General features: G+C 42.6%; 2 protein-coding genes across 2 annotated transcripts in view; both read right to left on the bottom strand.

Moving 5' to 3' along the window:
- The window catches only part of gpc4 (glypican 4), a 33,408-nt gene extending 21,133 nt beyond the window's left edge, over window positions 1-12,275 (bottom strand). Inside the window, exon 1 of the mRNA XM_062426286.1 lies at window positions 11,278-12,275. Within this exon, the coding sequence (XP_062282270.1) occupies window positions 11,278-11,434 (157 nt within the window). The 5' untranslated portion in view covers window positions 11,435-12,275. The remainder of the gene's footprint in view (window positions 1-11,277) is intronic.
- Window positions 12,276-17,392: 5,117 nt separating this feature from the next.
- gpc3 (glypican 3) overlaps window positions 17,393-25,730 on the bottom strand; it is a 107,273-nt gene continuing 98,935 nt past the window's right edge. The window contains exon 8 of the mRNA XM_062426285.1: window positions 17,393-19,089. Within this exon, the coding sequence (XP_062282269.1) occupies window positions 18,923-19,089 (167 nt within the window). The 3' untranslated portion in view covers window positions 17,393-18,922. The remainder of the gene's footprint in view (window positions 19,090-25,730) is intronic.

Below are 25,730 nucleotides of genomic sequence, written 5' to 3'. Positions count from 1 at the left end.
TTTACCCAGAAGCCCCTGGGGAGATTCCACAACATTGCCCTGGCCTCTCGCTCTGTCTGTTTCCCCCACCTCTCCCCCCCGTCCCCGGCCCTGCATCTCCGGCTTTGTCTCCCCACACAAAAGCTCCCTGCCTACACCACTTCCCAGGTCACTGCTTTGTCAGGGTTTCGACTCGCTCCTGCACTTCCCTGAGTGCGTTAAAAAAAAGAAGAAAAAAAAAAGAGTCAGAAACCAAATGCCAACCACTGTTTCTGTTCAGGGAGGGGGGGGGGCTGTTCGCAGACTGTCCACCTGCTTAACACTTTATGTGAAATGATGTCTTGTGTTTGACTCTCTGACCTCACGGATTGTGTATTTGGAATGAGGTTTCCTGGTGTCAGAGTGGAAATTTAGGAGGGAGTGGAGGCTGTTGAGTGAACTACACTGGGCAAAGTTCATGTGTTAGCCATTAAAAACCAAGAGAGCTCAACACCTACATAATAAAAAGGCAAAAAAAAACTATTGTGTAGAGAGTATTTTTTAATTTTTTAGCATCATCTAGTTAAGTAAATCTGCTACTGTGTTAATTACTCAAAATATGTCACTGGCCAATTTTAAACACAGCACGACATGCTTTTCATAGCAAGAAAACATATGACAGCTAGTATTTGGCCCTAAGAAGGAGCAGCAAGGTGTGCCAGAGGTCAAAAAACACACAAACATAGCAGGGAAGAAATGACATCATATAAATGAAAAGGTCAAAACTTTCAACACTCTGAAGAGTGATTCAACACAGTTTTGGGGAATTCACACTTCAAACTAGAGGGGTTTTTTTTCGGGGGGGTGAGATTGAATTTTGGTCAGTTTCATAGTGCGCTACATGCAAACTTTTTTAGCAACTTGTTTTAACTTCCAAATAAATAAAGCAACCACTGGTGATTGGCTAGACCGCCATTCAGACCCAGTCTCAATTCAGACAGATGGTTTTCACATGAGTGCCTATGTCAGGTGTTTTTTTTTTGTCCATTCAAACTAATGCAATTTGGACAGAATCAAATATCATGACATTTTAGCCAAATACCTCGATATCGATGTTGTAGGGATGACTATTGGTGCTCTAATCATCAGTAATGTGCATATACTGACTAAGTGTGTAAAGGCAAATAACACAACAGCTATAACAGCCTGTTAAGCTCAGAAAATGACATCAGTTCACTGTAATGCAGCCTTTAAAAATCAGATATTGATATAGTATTGATATATTGCTTTGCCCTATTTCATACACAAAAGGAAAAAAAAAAAAACATGACACTTTCCTTGCTACCATCACTCTACTGGGACTCTCTTCTTAAAGAGACGGCCCCATCTATCAGTGGGAGTTGGAGGCAATGATTCACCTTAACAACTAGTCTAATCTTTCACCCTTTCCACATCTTTCTTTCAGGTGATGTGTGCCTTTTGATGAGCCGCTGAGTTTTGCCGTGTGTTTGATCTGCTCGCTTTTTTTACTACAGATTCCACCTCGACTCTTTAGCCGGGTGCGTATGTCTGTGTCTGTGTGTGTGTCTGTGTGTGTGTGTGTGTGTGTCTGTGTCTGTGTGTGTGTGTGTGTGTGTGTGACCGCGAGTAAATGAAAGAGAGTGGGAGACTGTGTTATGTTTAAGATTTGCAGAGACAGGCAGAGGTTTTGCAGACAAACGGAGTGAGGACATGTTACAGCACAGCATGATTATCACAAGGGAAGAGGAGGAGAAAAGAAAAGAAGAAGCAGAAGAAGAAGAAGAAAAAAAAAGCACAAAAGACCTTCCTGGCGTGTCCCTCTACACCAGCCCTCCATCTTTCCACTGACTCATGGCACACAAATGAAAACAGACTTTTTTAAAAAAGGAGATGAAAAACACTCTACTTAAGGCCGAGTGCTTTACCAGGGAAGCCTGCGCAAACACTGTTGATACACTACTGCTGAGCTTACTAATAACTCCTCTTTGAGACACTGCTCGAGAGCCACGCACTAGACTATCTAAGGAGGTTTTACACTCCGAAAAAAAACAAAAAAACCTGTCTCTGTGCCCTGTGCGCGCGAGCTCGACATAAACAAATCACGACACCCCTCCCATCAGAGCTCTGCCGAAAAGAATCCAAAAAATCCGACTTTGTTGAAACATATGAGAGCTTTTAAAAGATTCGACGCACAAACAATACGTTTGGTCGTTGCCAGTAAAAGCCAGCGAACCCCTCCTAAGGACAGGCAGCTCTTTGACAATGTTTATAACAGACATCCAAAAAGCAGCTGAGGTCCACCAGATGTTGAGGCAGGACGGGGCCTGGCGAAGCCCCCCGCCCCTCCACCCCACCCCGCACCCCCAGGCAGAATGAGGTCAGGTACAAGATCAAGTTTCTGGAAGCTCAAAGCTACAAAAGGGCAACAAAGATTCTGATATACCTGTTGGGCCTTAGGAAACAGGACACCGGCGTAGGCGGTGGGAAGAGAACCCCTCATCGCAGGCTGTCAAAAGGGGGCTAAAGAGTCTACGGTACAATGGTTTAATGGGGCTTCGGTCATGGATGCCTCGGCGCGCTCCTGATGATATGTACTGAATGTGACTGCTCTGAATCATCGCTACTTGCCGTTCCGACGATGCGCAGTATATTTCAAACCCCCGTCGGCTCGGCTCGCATTCCCACATAACGACTAATTTTTCCTGCCAGCAGAAAACCGCCCCTCAGAACACACTGACCAAATGATTTGCAGCTTTGGAAACATCATTTAACAAAGTATTCGCTGCTTTCATGTGTGTGTATGTGTCTGTGTGTGCTTTTCTTTTCTTTCTCCTCCCTCACTTACAGGCCCTCAGCCAGCAGGACGTCTGCCATCATTTTCTTCGTGTTTTAGATTTTGAAATTTTGACGACCTGCTTTTAACACATGGCATCAACTCGTCAGTCAAAATTCGCAGAGCTACGCCAGGCGGCCAAAAGACCTGCCCCGCTGCTTTTATGTCTGACAGAAGAAAAGGGGCTTTGGTAAAAAATGAAAGAAACTCTTTAACAATATCATTTATATTTAAATAAATCTGAGTGTGAGCAGCACACAGAGGGATTAGGTAAATATTAGGAAACCTATTAAGCTAACTACAGTTTGGAAAAGTGAGCTAAGTGTGAGTGACTGCCCCGTCAGTGGGAGTCTTGATGTAGGCCTTGGGAGTAATTAGCAGGGATTACAGCGCATCTGGCCTGCACCCAGCACTGGGGTTTCAGCCCAAAACACCCAGACCAGTCCCTGGCTTGGTTCCCTCACCGCTCTCCCCTAACCACACGGGCCTCTGGCGATTCGCACAAATCCTAATTATGATCACGACTATCAACACGGACATCAAGCCCACCGCGGCTTCATAGGAAATCAATTAACCTTGGTTGAGTTACACCTACATCATAACCACACTCCCTTGCTGGCAGCGCGATGACTTTAGTGAAGTGAGCGGAGTGGAGTCTCGTCGTGTCGGGGTGAGAGAGGGGTTCGCACTCCACTCCTGAAGTTTGGGATCAGAGCCTGCGGCCCTTTCGCCACACTCCTCACAGCTGGCTGGATGACACCAGCAGCGAGGTGATCAACACAAAAGGAGACGCACGGCAGCTCGGATATCAGAGGAACAAAACAAAAAAAAAACCTTCAGCAACCAAAGGAGTCAAAAGATAGAGAGGGGGGGGGAGAGGTGTTTAAAAACCTCACCCTGTAGGACGCGTAGGAGTAGCTCTGATAAAACAACATACTCACATCCTGAACAGGCATATGCTGATCTGATAAAGCCCCTATTTGTCTAAAATGCTGAAGTAGATATCAGAGAAAACAACTAATGATGTGTTTCAAGACAGAAATATCCTCAACTGTACCGTCACCTCATCTAACATCATGTGCTTTTTAAACATTTTCAGATTTTCTACATCATACAAAAGTGTGTACCCAAATACTCCTCTGCACTCTGCATCGGGAGGTGAAAAATTGTTACTGTTGCCTTCTGAAACAGTCAGAAGCGATATCAAAGTTACAAGGGAGATGTGTGTTAACAAGCGGTGCGGTCTAGTTTCGGCTTGTTCGTCATGTAGAAAAATTCTGACGAAACGTGAAAGGGCTCAACACGAAGAGAGGGCTCGGTGGGCAGGGGAATACCAGTAGACCACTACATGGTGAAAACAAGAGGAAACCACACAGGGACCGAGAAGAAATAAAACAAAACCTCCCACAGGAGCTGCTGTGCTGAGGAGCAGTGAGCAGGAGGGGCAGGGGGGGGGGGGGGGGGGGGGGGGGGTGAACCGATATATGTTAGTCGGGACAGAGAAGGGGGAACTTTAAAGTGTGCAAACAGGACGTGTTAACAAGGAGTTTCAGGGGCCCGCTCGCTCTCATTTATCAAAAAGTACGGAAAACCACAAAGCCAGATCAGCGTTTTCTCACATTTTTGCATCAGACGGCGACCCACATAAATGTATTCTGTGGTTTCTAATCTTTGTTAAACTTTGTGTTGTGTTCCACGGACACGTGTACTCCCTCTCTCTCTGTACGTGTCTGTATGGCTGAGCGAAGATGAGTCACAGTGCATGCATGCATCCACTTACCTCCCCAGATTCTCTTAGCCTGTGTCATACACACTCACACACTCATGCTCACTCGTTCTTGCTCTCTGGCTCCAGCCCTGGCCCACCATTCCTCCTGGATATTCAGTTCAACTTGCCCTGCTACAAAAGTCTTTCCTGTCAGTCAAATCCCCCCTCACTCTCTCTCTCTCTCTGTCTGTATGCCTCAGTCAGTCCCTCCAGTGCTCTCTCTTTGTTGCCGTGTGTTCCCAGCTCCGGGGCTCCCTGTGTTGCGGGTCTTGGTGGTCCGGTGTGGAATGTGGTAGGGGGGTGGAGGGGTGGCAGACTTGCCTAAAAGGGGGGTGTTCAATTGTTCCCACACACAGCATCCACCCCCCACTGATCTGTCGCTCACTTGGCCATTTGAGGGAGGTGTGTAGGGGGGGGGGGGGGTTCAGGCCAAAGCAAAAAAAAAGATGCAGAGATGGAATTACGGACGCTCCGTCGACACACACACAGGCGCACACACCGCGATTGAATGGGCGCTACACTCGGAGAATACTAAATGAGCGTAAGAGGAAAAACTTAACATTCCACAGTCCTCCATGCTGAAGAGCAAACCCCCCCCCCCCCCCCGAAAAAAACCCAAATCAGGTCTAAGAATGACAAAATCTCTTCATCCGTCAGATAGGATCCACGCACAGACTAAACCAGGTACTTTCAGTGCCATGCTCCAACTACTTCCGTGTGCATTTCTTTCTTTCTTTTTTTTTCTAGGTTATGTGATGAACTGATTTGTTTTGGACCAATGATAAGGCAGCTGTTGTTGGCAGAGCAGAACAGGGGCACCACTAGAGCCGCTGATATCAGACCTGCCACGCTGTGATCGCAGGAAGCTGATAAGAGCGGAGGCGAGATACCGGCGAGCTGGCAGGCACGTGTAGACGCCCTCCCCTCTCTACATCCATCCACCCTCCCCCTTCCTCAGGCTCATCTGGACGCTGGGAGTTGCAGCCCATTTCCCTCCCCCCCCCTTGAGTTCAGAAGACATTAGCCTCATGATACCGAAACTCAATTATACTAAAGTCTCTCTTAACAGTCAGGGAGGAGATAAAAACAGGAACCGCCGCTATATCGCTGACCACAGAGGACCCACGTCCAATAAGTCCTCACTATTTATTGATAAATCTATCAACAGTTTCCTGGAGGAGTATCACCTGCAACATTTGGAAGTCTTGAATTCAACTTCAGTTATAAGACATACTCGTACAGCCCTTAAAATGAAAAGCAGTCGCTGTATCATTACAGTGAATCTCATCTAACCTAGATACAGGCAAACCAACACCTGAGATCTGCTATGATGGTTTATATTGTTCAATTCTAGCCTCGAGTTGTAAAAAAAAGTGTGTTTTGACATTCAAAATCTGTTGCTACAATTATAACGCCTGCTTTTAAAATGTTTTTTTTTAAAGGGCGTACGAGACTGAAAATCAAGTGTTAGAAAGTTGGCTGAACAGCAGCAGAGGTCTATCCCATCGTTCAGGAATGTTATCAGAGATTACTGTGCAGGCTTGGGCTTTAATGCCGGGGTGTTTATTTAATCTCAGCCCGCACAGATTTTCTCAATTTTCTCTCCCAATCAATCACTGATATTAAATGTTTGTGCAATTCATTCCTCTGGGGACAAAATTATGTCCAAAGAACTTTTCGTTTAGACTCTGAGCAGTCACGCAGCAAGTTTTACGACCATGTAAAGTTTTTTTTTGCCTTTAACAATCCAAATTTCCACGTTATTCTGTATGAATTTGTGATGACATAATCAGGCTGCTAAAGCTGCTGGGTGATTTTAGCCTTGCTCATCTCTTAACGTTAATCCAAGCATTGACGTATCTACTTCTGTAATAGTTTTTTAAGTGTCTTCTTATGTATACAAAGTCTACTTTAATCTAATCTTACATGTAGTTTTGATAAGCGTTGAGTCATTTATTTATTACTATCATGAGTCAAGCGTGCATGTGTAAATCTAGCATTGGATGGTACCATATCTACAGGTGGGACAAAGAAGGTTTATTACCTTTACCTTTAAGATCTTAAGATTTTTTTACTCTCTTATTATTTCCACCCAGTTTTTATATGAAAGATTGTTGATTGCTTTTAGAGACTGACCTTTCAGTTTAAGCCCACACTTACAAATTTCGGATACTAAATGATTGTAATTCATGCTAAATCTTCTTAAAAAGTCAACATCTTATACAGGATCACATATCTAATACCACCTTGTAATTCTCTGACCCTTTGCCAGTCGTAATATGCCTTTAAGTATGTTTCTCTTAGATAGCATGGGCTGTTAAATATAAATCTGAACATCCAGACCTCATGTGACTACACAAGGGCCCTGTGATGTGTATGATGCATTATATTAAAAGTCACTGCAGGGTTTTCTAGAACATTTAACCGTTGTAACTGTAAAAGTTACCGAAATATCACCAACAACATGCACTACTTTCTATCTGCATGTCAGGTTTTCCCCTCGATGAGCTAATTCTCAATAATAAATAAGACACATTTTGGACTTTTGGCCTCCGAAACTGGACCAACAGGAGGAGGGAAAGAAGAAGCAGGTGTGTAATGTAATTAAAAAGTCAAAGTGCAAAAGTAATGCAATAATCATAATATAATCTTTCAATGTGGTGCAGATTATGATACATACACCTTTTTTTATGAGTGTTCCACATCGCGACAGATAAACATTGCACCTACAGGAATTCTGCAATTCTCTACAACCAGTTTTTGAAAATGACTCCTGACGATAAGACTCGCAAAGTCTTTCACGTAAAACAAAGAGAGCCTTTTGCACTTTTACAGGATTGACCTTGAGAGGCAAGCAAGACACTTGGCTGGTAGTTTATTAGTTAATTATTATGAGGTGTTTAAATACTAAGCCACAGTTCTCTGGTGTAGAGTGACTCAAATATTGGCCTTTGAGCTATAAAGGCTCCTTCAGACCGTGTGTGTGTGTGTGTGTGTATGTGTGCTCCAGTTCCCCACTCTTATCTTATCTGCTGAATGTCACTGCAATAACACAACCTGTTATTTCCCAAACCGTATTGATGCGGGGCACGCTGCCACCGGGCTAAAGGGCCCCTCACAATGCCAGCCTGCAGAATGTCTCAAGCTTACCGAGAGAAGGCCATCGCACTGACGTCAGGCGCGCTTTGAGTTTCAGAGTCATAATGCACTGAACTGATTACGAGCATGGGATGTTCCTCCTGCTGAAGTGAGAGGGGAGGGGGGGAAAAGACGACCCTCTTCTCTTTGATCTCTGCCATTGTCCCATACCTGAAGCATGACATCAAGCCCGACTGCCAGAGTAAACCAAAACAGATTTAGCTTGAAGAGCTGCGAAAAAAAAGGGGGGAAGCGAGGAGTAGCCTTTGACATGAAGAATACCAATCTGGTCAGTGTTAACTGCTCCGCTTTTTGAGGCAGAGCTTTAAGAGCTCGCCCATGTTGGAACGGCCCGAGCAGCACTTAGCGGACACCTTTTAACATTTCGCACAGTATCAAGTAGAACTGTTGAGAGAAATAAACATGGCCTACGATTAGCAGATGGCTTCAGATAGCAAAACCGCCACTGACATTGCGTATGATTACTGACAATATTAATCTGTCATCATTAGGAGTGTGAGCATCATTTATTCGCCATTTAAGCGAAGTATTCAACCACAGGGCCCTAAACAAATCATCATCGCAGCAGACATGAAACTTGGAAACTGGGTTTTTTGAACTGTTTCCATGTGAGTGGTAAAAGATTGATACCATGGGATCAACAAGGAATTTACCAAATGAGCCTGCCGTTTCTCTCTATCACTTAATTATGTCTGTGCCGAAGCGTTCAGGGTTTCCATTTCAGTTTTACTGCATTAAAACATCTTTATTAAATCTCGAGCCCGGCTTCAGCCAAGCCCGTCAGTAATGTGAATGGTAACAAACATCCTTATCTCTGCGCTGCCAACAATAACAAGATGATGTTTGCGGTTATGAAAGACAAGTTTTCAATCCCGTGTCTCCAATAAGCCCCCCATTACTCCCATCTGATTTACAATGCATGTATAAAAGAAGGTAAATACTTCTGAAATGACTTGTGTAACAACTGGCAACGATGCTGTATAATTTCTAAAGTATGTCTGCAACCCAAGTCTGTACAGTTACGGTTAAAAATCAAAAAGGCCGTTGTTTTAGTAGAAATATTCTCATCACAACTTCAAATCTTATGAGGAACCGTATTTTACAGCAACTTCTGCATCATATACTTCGACTATTTCAACTTCTCCAGATGTTTTCAGCGATACAACCCTTCCCAATGAACCATTTCCTCGATTATTAACTGCTGGAACTAAAACAGTGACGTACATATGCACATAATTAATCGTCTAACCTTTTCTGCACCCTCGCATCCAGTTCAGACTCTGTTATGGTAAGCAGAGAATTAATGTTTGAGTTTGACCCGTTGCAAAGTGAAGCGCTCGACAAACATGACTGAGGTTCAATCAGACTGCACATCTGGAGCCATTTCTCCCACAGCAACATGAAACATTGAGAGTGCGTGGGCTTTTGTATCCGCTTTTTTTTTTGGCTTTCTGGAGACCCCCCAACTCTCTTTAATGACAGTAGACCTTGTTGCTTTCTATGGATCAATTATCTCAGTCTCTATCAATGACAAAGAGCTGCTCATTGAGGTCAGCCCTGCCTAAAAGGCCCAGACATACACCAGGAATCTATTGTAAAAGGAGAAGGCACGTGTGTGTGTAGCACACAAACCTGCACAATAAAACTGGCTTTATTCAGATCCTGCTTTCAAAACCCCAGAGATGCAAGACAATTAAATCCCACCAATGTAGACATGTTGGGGTACTCTCAATGACATTTAGCATCACAATGACATACAGGCAGAAAACAAAAGGAGCTATAGACTTGTGTGAAATGCAGGAAAAAAATAAGTTCCCCTGCCTTTTTCTGAAAGTTACGCCCGACTCAAATTCTAATGAGCCCTTGTGACCTGAACAGAAAGAAGACGACGCAAAGTAAACTTATCAAAGGACTTCAGTGCAATAAAAAGAGGACATATACATTGGCCACCCTTGTCAGTAAAAATAACGATGTGAACACATTGTCAAAAAGGGAACTGTTAAAGGTAAGAGGAGGAAATTCTCAGTCTACTGAAATAAATCTGTATTCAATATCTTTTCTTTTTTTTCTTTTTTTTTTTAAAGAGTGAAAACAAGACACCAACATGACAGTGACCGTGCCTGGATGACCTACTTCTATAATTTTAAACATGAGCGTCATGCTGAAGCCGCTGCACCACCGGCAGCCAAACTGGCCTGAGTTTAGGGGGGTTTGAGTATATGTGTGCATATTCATGTTAACCACCATAAAAATGAAAAGGAAAGGAGAGAAGGGAGGGATTTAAAGTATGCAGGGCACAGTGGAATTTCAAAACCCCAACCCCCTTCTCCTGCTCCCCTCAAGCCCTTCACTGTAAAAAGCCCACCCCCCCTACATAAGTTTCCATTACTCGGGTTTAACTCATTATTAGCTAAATTGATTTGCCTTCTCACCTCTGTCTGACTATGAATGGAGCAGTTCCTATTTATTACAGAGGGGTCTTCACTGGTGCATTACATCCTTCCTTGCAGACTAGACGCAGATGTAAGGGAACAACATGTGCCTATGCTGAAAATGTCCAAACCACAAAGTCAAATTAACCCAGAGAGAAGAAGAAAAAAAAATCCATAAGCCTGGTTCAACACAATGCACAGGAATGTTTACTAAATCACTGCCGGCTGCCTTCACTTCACAGCCGTAGGAGTCTCTACTAAAGGAAGCTTGGGAATAAACACAGGGCCTGGCTTCTTTCAGAGGAGAGCAGACTTTGTGTGTTGATTATACCTCTTTATTGTTATGAATTACCTACAAGTATTTCCTAAATGAAGACTATATTTACCCACTGGAGCAGTGAACTGGTGCCAGCCACACATTTGCCTCAAGCTTACATCCCCAGACGTTCCAGTGTTACTTCCCCCCCAAAAAAAACATGTACTGCAACTTTAAAACACACGATTAACCAAAAGTGACAGTTCAACTGATTGTTGTAGGTCCACCGGTACTTTTTCATGCCAATCACTCCCAAGTTTGAGAAGATTCTTGTCTTAAAGGAAACCATCTGGAAAACTGTTACAACTTAAGAGTAGCTGGCTGAAGCTAACAATGGGACAGCAAAAAAAGTTGTAATCACCTACTACAGTGGTTCTCAACCTAAGGAACCTTTAAACTGACACTAATTAGACCATGGACCCACGTTTGATAAGATTTTATCTCAGGGTCTGCTTTCAGAGAATGTATGAAACCCATGACCAAGCTATTCATACATTCATTGTGTTACTCATGGATGAAAGTAGGCTATACTGAAAATAAACCCCCTTCCCCCCCCTGAAACCCCCCTTTAGGACCCCCACTTTGAGAACCGCTAACCTAGTACGACTTATGCTAACTTTTCTATCTTTGGAAAAAAAAGTTCACATTAGCTTCATGACCACCGGGAGACCTCTCGACGACCCATGAGGGAGCCCCCGGTCCCCAGTTTGGGAACCCCTGTGCTCGTAACTGTAGTGTGCCAAGTTAGAGAAAACAGGCCGGAGGAAAAAAAAGTAGAGGTGAAACTCACCGTTTATTCCTTTGTTGGGTACATCGTTGACGTTGAAGCCTTTGGAGCTATAAGCAGCGCGGACGTCGTTGCAGTTATTCAACTTTTGCTCCTCAGTGCCCGAAACAGACAACACGGCCAGCGTGCAAACCACACACAGCACCAGCAGCGTCTTCATTTTGTGTCAGTCCCAAAAAAAGCTACAAAGTAACCAGCACAAAGAGTACGAACAAGTGATAGTCGCTCAGGTAGCTGTAGGTGTGTGTGTGTGTGTGTGTGTGTGTGTGTGTGTGTGTGTGTGTGTGTATGAGCTCGGACAAAGTTTCAGCCTCCCACGCTGAGTTTCCTCATGGAGACGCTCCTTCAGCTCAACAGATACTTCATTCACAGCAGCAACAACTTCGAGGGAAGAAGAACATTTAAAAAAGAAAAAAACACCGAAAAACAGCCTGAAACACTGCTTTAACTTCGTCCGTTTAACAGCTCGGATATTTAAGAAAAATGTCGAGTTCCAGCCTCAATCGAAAAAAAAGTAAAACACGAACCGGAAAAAAAAACACTTTAAAAGTTTTCTTTAAAAAAAAACTGCAGGCAAGAATCTCAGAGTCACACTGCTGCTTCACAAGCTCGACGAGAGGAGAAACCACGGGAGGAGAGGAGGCGTTAAAGAGCTGCCTGCCGGGAAGGTGTTTTTTCTTCTTTCTTTCTTTCCAAACTTGAGGAGGGCCGTGGTTTCTGTAGGACAGGACACTGGACTGTATAGCTGGTCGTACTGGGATCCAGATGCATGCATGCAAAAAAAAAAAAAAAAAAAAAAAAAGCCCTAGTGGACACCCAGGAGTGAGTGCGAGTTCCGGGGACAAAGACCTGGAAAGCAGGAACACCAGGGGTGGAGCATGGAGCAGGGACTTAAAACTCTGGATCTCTCTCTCTCTCTCGTTCTTTATAATGTCTTGAGTCTAGAGTCTAGACTAACACTAACCAGTGTTGAAAATCAGGACTGGAGCTAAAGGTGGAAGTACCCTGTGGCATATCATGATGACTTATTATTGCTCCGCATGACATAAATAAAGGAAACATCATATAACCATAAGTATTTAAAATCACCTATCTCTTTCATTGCAGACCCCCATTTGACCTGGGTTTTTAGAGGGGGCTTTCTTATCTGTTTTTACTGTCTGGGTGGAGATAACACTGGAGATAAAAATCCATTGAAGTGAACAGACTTCCCACATGTTTCTCTCACTGTCCTAACATAAAATGATTAGTGAAGATAAAGTGCTTTCTATTGCTTTGTTGGAGACCCTTTGGAAACACATCAATGACCCCGCAGGGCCCCCACATCCCATGTTGAAAACAGCTATATTTTGTTATTGAATGTTGTCCGTCATGGGGGAAAATGGAATTTGTGTTACCGCATCATTTATTTGACAAATAGTTTAGCGAATGCTATTTGATGCATGACATTTACAGTACATCACAATCATGTGGGCACAGACATTTTTTTATAATTCAGATTAAAACCTGGCTAGTGTTACAGTAACCATGGAGTCAAAATTACAGGCCTGCTCTTTACACAAACACAGGTCAGGCTGTGTCCTGTTAGCAACGGGCCAGTTGTGTTTTTAATATGCAGCTGCCTGCCTGTCACAGGGCGTCCAGTGTTGTAAACTACAGTAAACAGTCTGCTGGAAGCATGTTGAAGCTCTGTGAGCACACAGAGGTGACAAAAAGTAATGGGAGATTTATAAAACTGTCAGAATTGTTTTAGAATTGATACAGAACAGGAAAATCACCACAGTACATTTGGTTTTTGACATAAACCCTCTGAGCAGCTGCTGTTGAAATGATCCAAAAATCACTCAGAAATTCATCACAGTTTATTTCGAAACAGCAGCAAAGTTCTCCTTAGACTTAAATCTCTATGTGTGTCTATGGGTCCTCAAACCTTTGTCCCTCCATTTGGAAATATTTAATATCGCATTTTCGAGGATGTCATCTGTTCAACAGATATTTAATATCCTGCATATCCTTGTGCTCTACTTGCTGAGAATATCTGTTCACGTCTCCATTCTTTTTTATCTTTGTGTACCAGCGGTTGTTTTTATCTGCTGTCATGCTTCTGACCTTTGCCCTCCTTGCAATGTGAAACTGAAGTCGTTAAACTATCTCCCTACCTGTATAACACTTGCCAAAATCAATAAAAATATAAATGGTAAAATTGCACCATACACCTCTTCAACCATTATCACACATATATCATTTTATATCAAAAACCGTTTATTAGAAAGTCTCATCTGTGGGATATATGTGCACAGATTGTAGCCTTGTCCTGTAAGAATACCCCTTAATTAAAAGAAAAAGTCATAATAAAACTTTCTACCCCCTGTGTTTAAACATGCCTGGACTTGTGTGGTGTGTGTGTGTGTGTGTGCGCACACGTCCATTAGTTTGGGGGGTAGCACTCAGCAAAATGACATTCCTCCTTTTGTGTCCACATTCCTCAGGCGGCTCCATTCATTCCGTGTGACTGCGGCTGCTGCAGGGGAAGCCAGGGGTTGCTGAGGAGCAGGAGGAGGATGCTGGAGCTGTGTGCATGGGAGAGCGTGGGCCTGGCGCTCCTCTCAATAGGCCAACAAAAGGTAAGAAAATGGTCCAGTGCCATGGTAATTAGACATGAATGAGCTTTGAATGACGTGACATGTCTCAAGCTTTTCACTCCGGCGGAGGAATTTCAACATCCAGCTTGGTAAAAATTGGACTGGACTGGGGAGCTCATGCACCCTGAAGCACCTGAATTATATTGTTATTTTAATTTATATGCACCGGTTGATGACCCCTCCGGCTCGTAAAGGTACCCAAGCCCGAACATCTTTGTGTGACCGTGAAATAGAGCTGAAATCCATATTCATAAGGTGGCAATCACTCAGGCAGAAAATGCAACAATTCCTGATAGTCAGCTATTCTCACTGTTCCTGCTGACTAACATCAAATTGACCTTTCACTCTCATGATGCGTGCTGTTTCAACATTACCCCAATATTACCCTAAGAAAACACGTGAACTCTGCATTTCAATAGGCCTATTTGCCCTTTCTCCAGCCTTGCATTAGCATTCAGAGTATAACCCCCCCCCCCCCCCCCCTCTCTCTCTCTCTCTCTCTCTCCCCTCCTCCTCCTCCAATCCTGGGTTAACTGCTTCTCTCTCTGCAGCCAGCGTTTGCTCATCTCCTAATAATCAGCCTCTCTTTTCCATCTTAAAAGCTGCAATCCAGTTCTGGAGAGAAAAGCACAGCTGGATAACAATGGTGTTTTTATCTGGATCTGGGGAGCAGAGGGTGCGTGGGTGTGAAAAGTTACAGCAGAGTGCCAGGACACAGAAACACACATTTCTTGAAGTGTGTTTGCAATGACAGGCGTGTTACATGAGGAGCTGTGAGTGATTGGCCTTGTTAGGAAAGTTGACATGCTTTTAAAAGATGGAGGCGAAACACAAACAATTAGGGCTAATGAACCTCGTTACATTGTTTAGCATTGGGTCAGCGTCTGCTACCTGGTTAAGGTGACTCCAGGGGTAAAAATAATAGGTCTTAATGTAGAGAGACCCCGCATTGAGGGGGCAGGGCAGATCTAATGCCCAGAGTGGTTCATCATCTGCTGGGAGTGAGAAATACAGATCCAAGAAAAAACATACATGATTCACATGCTGCTTTGAGGATTCGGAGAACTTCGAGCACAGTCCAGAGACACATAAATTATATGATTCATGGAGGGCTTTGAAGTGGATCAGAGGGTGAAAAGCACATAAAGTAACATATATACTTGTAACATTGTATGTCCTATTTATAACGTCTGAGGCATGCCATCCATTTTCACTTTATTCACTTCTTTTTTTTCTTTAGTTTTTTTCCTTTTTCTGTTCTTAAAGGAAAAAAAAGAACTGAATACCCAAATCTGTGACGTTCTAGGTGCCTCAGCAGATATCTTCTGATGTGTTATTTCTTTTTCCAGCTCACTTTGTTAGCTTTTTGTTCACATATTATTTCTGTCTGGAAAGCTGAAACAGTTAATCTATTTTTTTGTTTATCTTTTAACAGGGACAATGTAAAATACATTCATTGCAGCAGATATACGATGTTCACATTGGCCGATTTCTTGTTTGAAGGGTTTTTTTTTTTTTTTGGTTTTGCCCTAATAAATCGGAGACAAGTCTATGTATTAAAATTGTTCACATTGATCTAAAAGTAAGTCAATTTAAAATGTGTAATCTCCATTTACAATAATTTGTGCAGCTGTGTCATTCTCATCCACGGTTGTCACAGTTTTTCTGTTGCTATGTGTTGACTGTACAGTATGTAGCTAGCTAGCTGTGTAAGAAAATGTTCTCATTCTTAATCCTAATTAAGTTTAAATAAGCTCTGATTGGCCAATTGTTTCCGGAGATGCGGTTTGTCATTTGTGCGACCGAGCTAATTAAAGCCCCTATGTGTCAAGTTTGAACATTTCTGATTTTGCACCTCCTGGTGGTAGTATCAGAGACATTTTTCTACTTTATTCCACAAATAATCTTACGTTATCAGAATAATTTACAAAATGTTATACTCACATAAGAAAATCTACACATAGGGGCTTTAATAGATATCAGAAGGAATTTAGCATTATTTTAACAAAAATCTATATTTTCTTAGTATCAGCAACATCTGCCATGAAGTCCTGATAGGTGCTTATGGCTAAGACTTGTTGAAATAATTATTTCTTTTATATCTTGACCATTTAGACTAGAGAACCCAGTAAAAAAAGCAACAAGAGAAACTGAGAAAATGTCAGGAAAACACAGTGAGTAGTGAAACCTAGCTAATCAATAAGTAGTACAGGACTTGCGAGTTCCCAATTTACTAATGAAACACTGTATGTCAGTGGATAGAATAAAGTATGAGTTCTTCTACTCAAGAAAAACAAGTCATGCCCTTTACCCACAATACAACTCTTGTAGATGCATTTCAATGTGTTCTACAGGGACTACTGCTGGTGTACAAAGTGGCATCTGTTGTTTGTACAATGGATCACTCCCTGATAGTTAAAAGCTGTGCAAAGACTAGGAAGAAGCCTCTAGCCTTTGATTCTGAGGAACTGACACCAAAACCTAACATTTACTGCTGATGTGTTAGATCACTGTTGTTTTTGACATGGATCTCTGCGTTGCTGCCATGGATACACCTTGACATGACCTCAGATACATTTGACCTGCTGTTCAAGAAAAAACATAAACCACATTTGTAAGACTCAGGCGATTTTTAGCCTGTGCTGCCATTTAGCGGTTTCAGTACAGGAACTGTGTAATGCTACATCACAGTTGGGGTCAGCCACAAGCTCAGCAGACCACACCCTTCTGTAATGATGGGTGCGGTCAGGTGTGAAGTCAGACAGAGGTGGGTGCATCTGTGAGGATTCTCAGTCATCCAGGTTGTGGTATAAACAAATTACACATCCACATTCTTGAATCTCCAAAAAGTCCAGTAGCTTTTGACTTGACACTTTTGGATACTCCATACAGGATGTATTGTGGAGGTACTCTTTAGGTGAGAGGGTTAAAAAAGTGGAGGTTTCCTGATTTAAATTAAAATGGTACTAAATACAATATTTCCAGCTAAAGTTGGAGCAGTTTTGATTATTACAACTAACAGATTTATGTATTTATGTATATTTGCTTGTGCTTTTCCTACTGGTTTGAAGTGGGTGGGGGAAAAGTGATGTCACATACTACTGTGCACCAATCAGGATTCAGCGAAAACTTGACTTTAAGTGTGATGAAATCTGATTAAACCACTAAAAGTGAGATTTTGAGTGTTACATGTTAGTTGTGAATATTTAATGTCAAAAATAAAAAGACCTGAAAGGTGGGGTCACCCTTTAAAGTAAACAGGTTATACTCATACATACCATGTAATATGTGTCTACATGGTTAGAAAATGTATCTGACAATGATATTCTTGTCTAATGAGCAAAGTCACCATGTCTTGTATGTAATATCCTGTTTTGAATCAAAATAATTAAATACTGAAAATGTTAAGTCTTTCCATATGTGTCTTATGTTGTTAATATTCACACATACACACATGTTGCATTGACACAAAACAGTAAAACATGGTGCGAGTTTATTTTACAGTTTACTTTCCCCAACAACATTGCAACTGGAAAAATAAATTAAAGAAACATGTTAGCAGTCATTGAATTATTACCTCTGGTCTAACATTGGCCCGGCCTTTTGACGGATCTTTCTCATGACAAATAACTCTAATTAAAGATACCAGTGTGGAGGCCCTGGTGCTCTGCATGGTGGCTCACTGACATGACTTGCTGGCACACCTAAATGCAGCAGAGCCATTCTTATTGTTATTCCTTACACAGTTAAATGATCTGCTAGCAGCACAGACTACACTCACTGCTGTGAAGTCAGCTGGGTGGCAGCAGCAGCAGATACACTTTGAGCTTTTAATCTGTGTCATCACACATGTGCCATGTGTCTTTGAAAAAAACAAACCCAAAAAACATAAATAAATAATAGGAGCCCAGTGCAAACCAACATAACAAAATTAATTTACATACATTTTAATACATATTTGCAGTTCATATTACACCTTGTTTTACCCACAGTGCTAAACAATAAGCTAGAAATTTGCAGCAATGCTTCACAGTCCAGCCAATATTTCAATCCACCAATATCATGTGAAATATGCCAATTTTGCAAATCAACATATTTTTGTTTGTTGGCACCAACACAGAGAAACATACATATGTACAGTTATCAGGCTGAGTTATACTCTTATGATAGCCCTTGAATATTTTTTTACTATACGGCTGTTACTGTAAAAAAAAAAAAAAAAAAAGGGACCAGCATTACAAAGTAAAGCAAACACTGACAGTTGGAGTGATACTTGAGTTGAGGGAATCGGTCTGAAATAATGTATCTAGCTAGGACACAATGAGAGAGAAAAGAGAGATTTTAGTACTAACAGAGCATTTCAAGGTACAGTGCATCTTTATATGAGGGTTTCACCTCAGTCTGTGAGTTGACTAAAACTCCCCCGCTGATGGTCAGTCCTGGCAGGAGTTCATTTACTGCCGAGGAGAAGAGTTGCAGAGGGTGACGACTTCTTTTTCTTTCAGTTTGTTCCTGCAGGGTGATAACACTCAGTGCATACTGAGAGACGGAGCATTTTAAAAAGGTCTGTTATGCGTCTCTTTTACAAGTAGCTCCTCACCTGGAGGTCGATGACAAAGCTTTCTAATGAGGGCCCAGAAGTCAGTATGAGAGCACAAGGGAGAGGTGCTGAAGGGCACAAATGTTGGGATAACCGTAGTGAGAGTGGACCAGAGGGCAAGTTTTTTTATTTACACGATGCCTTAAGTTTATCTGGTGTGCTTTAATTGGTTTACTGAGAACATCCAGTGATTTTTATCAGATTTTGAAAGAGACAGAAGAGGTTCTTGTTGAGACAGATAAAGACAAAGTGGCATTTTCTGGTTGTTAATGCTTCCTTTGATGAGCCACCGAACTTTACATCGGGAACCAGAGCTTTAAAAAAGTTTATCACGTTCCACAGAGTTTGTATGGAATCCTGGGGGAAGAAGAGGTGATGGGAGTGTGTGAGTGCACAGGGCAGATGGTCAGTGGTGACAAAGCAGAAGGAAAGCAGGGAGCATCAGGACCAGGTAGTTCCTCCACAGCGGAGCCGCAGGTGAGGAGACGCCTCCCACACCGGCCGTGGCTAACCGAGGGGTCAGCAGCTGCTCCTGGAAGGTGAAGTCGTCCATTGCCAGGTTATCAGCGAGGTCTGAGAGAAGGGGGATAGACGGAGATGGAGAAGACGGGTTGGGAAATAGCGAGGGGGGGCGAAAGAATGAAGAATATGAGAGAAGCAGGAAAAAGGATGGAGACAATTAGAACAAACATTGTCACAAAGCTGAAAAACACGTGTGGTATGTCTGTCCTCCTTTTGCATGATGTCTTTAACAGCTGTAAAAACAATGTTACATCGGGACAAGCAGAAACCCAAGCTCCACATATAACCAGATGCCATATGTTATTGTTGCAGACATATGCTGAATCACACAGACATATATTTTACTGAGCGTGAGTGTTGAAATGTGAATTAAAGTGGTGAGATGCTGAGAAAAAAAAATACAAACCAAAGACAGCTGGGTGAGTTCTCAAAATCTGAAACACACAACTGTTCAGACTGATATGAGTTTTCTGCCTGTGACAGAATAAATAATAATTGCTTAAAAAAGACGGAATTTTATTGTTTATAAATATGTGATATTTACATTTTGTTACATGATGTTGCCACTTTGAAATTCAAAGTGGGTAGAGAGAACGGCTATGTCTAATTTTTAGTGTTAAACTGATGAATTACTGCAGTTCTGCTTTTAGTGCCAGGAGGGTGATTTATAGATCTGTGTGATGAGATGCTGCAGTGTCAATGATAGGAATCATGTTACAAACAAAAAGCATTCTTGTTGTGTAATGTGTTTACAACTAGTGATGTAAAAAAGTTGTGGTTGCAGTTACATGAATTAACTATTGCAGTGACAATAAAACCTTCATGTAAAACATTTGGTTATTTTAACAATGTGTACAGATCAAACAAACGTGATATAATGTGTTTAATTACCTAAATTACCATCCATATGCTCTGTAAATCACAGTATGTCCTCATATTTTTTGGTTTCATATATATGTATATAGATATATACATATATATATGAAGAAGCACCTCAGTCGCATCAAATTTGCTGGTAGCCATGGAAGTCTTAAAGGTGCAGTGTGTAGAATTTAGAGGCATCTAGCAGAACAGACTTGGAATATATTGAATATGATATTCATAATGTTTAATTAGTGTATAATCACCTATTTGATCAAAAAAACTCCCACACACTGTCTAGTGTAGTTTAGTTAGTTGTTGTAGAGTGAGACAGAGTGCAGAAGCTTTTTTTCAATGTTTGATTGCATATTCTGCCACTACTTAAGTGTGCAAGGATTTCTGTCTTTCTTTCTTTCTTTTTTCTTTCTTTGTATAATAACCTGAAAATAAGAACTGTTTTGTTTTCATTACCTTAAAATGAGCCTTTTATATCTACATAGGGAGCAGCCATCTTCCACAAAGGCTGCCATGTTGCACGGCCATGTTTGTACTGTAGCCCAGAACGGACAAACCAAACACCGGCAAGAGAGAGGACCTCTTGCATTTTCACTAGTTTCCTGGCCACCGTAAGTTCTCCTACACCAGTAGATGCTACTAAATCCTGCACACTGCGCCTTTAATTGTACACAGACTTTCTCATTTCATTAACTTTTTCTTATTCAAACAGTATTCAATCAAACCCAACAATTCAGCTTTTGCCTTCATAAGGGGCCAATCAGGAAGAATGTGTTTAAAACCACTTTTTGTACATTGTCAAACATCACACAAGGCATCCTATAGGATATTTACATCAGTAATCAAGCTAACATCTGTGTCACGTGTAAATAAATAAAACACATTATTTTTGACTGCAAAAAGGGGCGACTAAATGTGATTTCAGTTGGAATTAAAAGGCCCTGGTAGGTGTATTTAAGAACTTGGAATAGAGTCAAACTAGCTTTTCTCCCTGCTTCCAGTGTTTATGCTAAGCTAAGCTAATTGACTCCTAGCTTCAACTCTGTAGTTAGTGCACATAATTGCATTTGCACAACCATAAGTTATCTTTTTTTTAATCTTCAGGAGCATCTTAAAGCTCCCTGGATTCATAGTTTAAAAAAGGTTGAGCACTTGGCCTCAGCATATGTTTAAGAGATTGGAAAACAAGCTGGCTTCTTGTACTTCATATCCGAAAAGCAACATGATCGCTCCAGGCAGAATTAGACAAGACAACGTGACAGTCAGGTATTGTACTGTCATGTTGTTATTAAATATGAAACTCCTGAATCTTTCAGTCTGAGGGACAAAACATATCCCCGAGCTCCCTCAACTTGGTTGAACGTCTGAGTCTAGACGTTGTAGACTGAATGAAACCCTCATTAAATTTTAAATTCCTTTGCAAAAAACATTTGCTCTACACAGAGAAATTGGCTTTATAGTGAATACAAAGTGCTGTGGCAGTGCTGTCAAGGGACATTAAATTTAATCCCTCCCACGTGGAGCTATTATTTATTTTTGTGGATAACACTTTTGTCATCACTGAGTCATTAATCATAACGGGTCATAAATGTGTCTGTGGTGAAGGTCTCTGGGATTCTGAGAAAATAGGTAAATGACTTCAGGGTCAATGAGGAGGAAATTACATTGGAGGCTCGTGCCTTCTATGCCACAAGTGGCAGTGATACTGTCCACTGCAGCAAACCCATCATCCTTCACTTTCACCTTTTCCACCACAATTACTGTAAAGATGCCCTCAAGCAAAGCACTTAACTCATTTGCAGCAACAGCTCTGTTCAGGGGATTACAGTAGATTGTGGTTAGAGTGACTCATTGGAAACTCCCAGGTGAAAGCACATAGATAGGAGGTGCTGACATCCATTGAAGAAAGAGAAAGCCTTGCTTAGATAAATAGGCTACCTTTTTCAATGAGCAAATCTTTAATGGACATTCTTTCTTTCCATGTTCCACGTCCTTTGTTTTCCTGTTTCGATCCCTTCTTTTCCATCTGTTCTGTATGCTGCAGTGACTTCATGGTCACCTGCTGTTCTGCTCTCACTTACTGCTGTCTTACTGCTCTTCATCCACAGCTGCACTCCTACTGACACTGAGCAGAGCTCTTCCTCCCTGCGTATGTGTGTGTGTGTGACACTTTATATGCTGCTTTGTCTGGCAGAAAGCTGTGAGGGAGCCTGAAACAAGAAGGCTGAGTTATGAGCGAGGGCAGGAGGATATCAGTAATAAAGCAGTACTATGGTTAGGAACGCCAACTATGAGCTGAGCTGTCCCCTGTCAAGCCAGATGCAGAAAAACCTCCCTTGCCAAACACACACACACACACACACACACACACACACACACACACACACACACACACACACACACACACACACACACACACACACACAAACTGCATTTCTGACATACTTAACCCTCAAACAGTCTTGGTGACTGCACACACACAGACACATACACAGACACACAAACACCCACACCCACACCCACACACACACACACACACACACACACACACACACACACAGCGTCATACCTGCACTCCTAAAATAACAGATAGCTCAAAATTGGATTAGCTGTCTCATCTGATCTGTGTGCTGTTCTCCCTACTGGGAGTCATCCAGTGGGAGGAAGTGGCCGATCTTAACCGCTGTGCGATCAGAGGCGGCAGTTAGGAGTCCAAATGAAGCTTCGGCCTGCTTTACTTGAATAGAAAGTCAGAGAGTGAGGGGGTAGGGGTAGGAGGGGGTGGTCCCATGGTGCCCACAGGTCCTACGCTGCCAGGCACCATCTTAAACAAAGGAAGGAGCCAAATAAATAAACGTCCAAAGCTCCAAACTGCATCTCCTACGAATTTCTTTGCAGTTACGACATCATTTGAATGCCAGCCAGGGGACAATTAACTTTTTTTCTCCTCCTGTGTCCTCTGACATGGCAGTGGGCAGACATTCTTCGGGGCTCTGAAAGAACAATTTGTCACTGTCGACAGCGGTGCACTGTACTGCCGAGCCAATTAAGCTCAAGGTGCAATTCGATACAGCTTTTATATACACTGTGGATAAGAGGGAGGGCGGGAGGGCATGCGCGTCTGCATTTGTGTGTTTGTATGCGGATGATTGAGTGGGGTGTGTGTGCGCCTGTCCCTGTGTGTGTGTGTGTGTTTGTGAAAAAGTGGGAGACAAAGTGGGAGAGCATTGTGTTGGTGTGCTTTACAGCGGCAATAATGTGTGTGCAGCGAAAAAGTCTCAGGCTGTGAAAAAAAATCCCTCAAACGGGGGGAAAAAAAGGGTCTTTCTTACTAGTTTAAACACTTCGACATGAGCAGCACCACAGAGGGGCCTTGTTCTGCAGGCTTTAAAAACAACCCAATGGGGACTGAACTATGCAAACTTAGATCCCCTACACTCCTACGCAATGCTGGGACTAATAATATCCTGGTATAATTAGTGATGAACACCTGTGCCTGTGTGTGTGTGTGTGTGTGTGTGTGTGTGTGTGTGTGTGTGTGTGTGTGTGTGTGTGTGTGTGTGTGTGTGTATGTGTGTGTGTAGCAAAGTATAGACAGAGTAAGAGAGAGTAAAAAAAAAACACAGAAGTAATCCACAGGCAACAGATTCAGCTTCTTTTTCATTTCCTTTCAAGGCCTTTTAAGGAGGAGTCAGGCCAGTGGACAGGCAGGGACAATTAGCCAAATAGATGGATAACTCCCGGCTATAAATAGAGCCACAATCCCGACTGTGATTAATGTGACCAGTGTGGGCTCTTGTGGCTTTCAGCAGAGCGCAGCCCTCCTCCTGCTCCTCCATTCAAACCTTCCATTTTGTAACTATCACTCCTCAAAGGACACCACCTTGCTAGCGTACCCCTGCTAGCTTTATCGTGGTCTTATGAGCTCGAGTTACGACCCAGGGGAAAGGTCAACAGTCCAGCCATTGATTGGTTACGCTAAGGCCGCGCTCTAAGAATGAGCAGGCGGGGAAGTCACATACAAGTCAACAGACGATGACGCAGTCAGGCTTTAATTTTATGTCTTCTTTAGTGACCATTCCTCAGGGGGAGTACAGGCGAATAAAAACATTGCGGTTTTCAGGACGGGTTGGGGGGGAGGTGGATGTTTGTTTGGATCCACCTAGCAGGTCAAACAGTGGCTGGAATGTGTATATACACATGTATAGATGTTTGGTTGGTGTATGTTTCTGTCTGGGCAAAGGGAAACAGGGAAAAAAGGTGGGTGGGGGGAGTCTGGAGTTTTGTTTTCAGCAGTTTCAGTGCCCAAGGCTTGTCGTTTACAGTTTGCAGTTGTCACAACAAGCAAACTATGTAGTAGAAAAATTGCAACAGTGAGTGGAAAGCTACATTTTCCTGCACGCTACAACTACAGGTGATGATTATAGGATACAGAAAATCACAGGAAATGGTTCAGTGGTACTGTCTTCCATTTTCGGTAAACATCTCTGTAAAATGCAGCTGAATAACTTTTAGGTGCCGGCGAAGATCAGTGGCCAGTTGATGCATATTATAACTTCACTCCATGTGTGTACCTTCATGGTCCAGTACAGTTTATTCAGTACATGTGTGCTATGCACAAAGGCCTTTTTTTGGTCAGCTAAGTATGTGGAATGTTAAGTCTCCAAACACAGGTGCTTCTTATGAAACTGGAGAGATGGTTTAGATTGCTGCTACATTGGCAGACGCTGTGTGCACATAACACACCTAAGCTGGTCAAATTTGATCTAGGTTTTCAAGATTCAACAGCTTAAAAGATATTATGGTTTCCGAGGTAAAGCAAATATTTTATCCTTCGTCTCATCTTCACAGAGCAAACCATTCACTTAGACATTACACTCAGCAAATTTAGAAATTGAAGGGCCGTGTGTGCTTATATGTGTGTGTGCAATCCTTATTCAGGAGCCACCCTTACAGCTGCAAACATAACATGAAGACAATGCTCCTGTAAAAACATGATAGGAGCTGCTTAATTGATTGACTGGGTCTTATCTGGTAGAGGGTAACAGATAAGAAACTGGACTGTGATTATTGGCTTGTTGTGCAAAGCTCTGGTCTGTTAGTTCTCTGACTTGGTCAGGGTTGTTTGTTTCAGGACATTACTGATTGAGAGCTGGGAAGGAACTGAGGGAGCGGCGCGGGATGCTTCTGTCCATGGGCTGGAGGGAATGTGACCGTCTGCCTCCACACCCACAGGCCGACCACAGGGACGCTCGGAGAGGCTGGGAATGTTGGGCCAAGACAAACGGGACGCCCAGAGGAGGCCCTGCCCAGGCCTTTACAACAGCAGTGCTCTCTGAGCTGCTTTGGCCTCACAACCTCCTCAACACTCACTGTTATGGTAGCCTGAGAAACCCCATACGCCCACCACACAGAGGACAAAAGAGTAAGACAGTGAGATGTAATGCCACAGAAGACAGGACATAAACAGAGGTAATGGAGTGTTTAAATAGGCACAAAAGTGATAAAACGTGGTTTAGGAGACAAAGGGAAGCTTTGCGAAACAGAGAACGTAATGATAATATTTAGGTGGGGAAAGGTGAAACTGATGGTTGGGTGAGTCTAAATCGGAGTACTGAAGATGTGGGTTTGCTCTGATAAGAATACTCCCAGCTGTCAAAAAGGGGAAACCAAAAATCTCCCAAACACTTTCTAAATTGTGGCTTTGTGGGATAAACGCAAGTCAACACCTATTAATTAACATGGTATGGGAAAAGGGAGGCGATGTCAGCGAGGGGATGACCAGCATGTTGCACCCATTGGCCTCTCCCTGCGCC

This window comes from Scomber scombrus, chromosome 9, assembly GCF_963691925.1.
Source record: "Scomber scombrus chromosome 9, fScoSco1.1, whole genome shotgun sequence".
NCBI classification, from domain to species: domain Eukaryota; kingdom Metazoa; phylum Chordata; class Actinopteri; order Scombriformes; family Scombridae; genus Scomber; species Scomber scombrus.
This window is presented reverse-complemented; position numbering and strand designations above follow the sequence as displayed.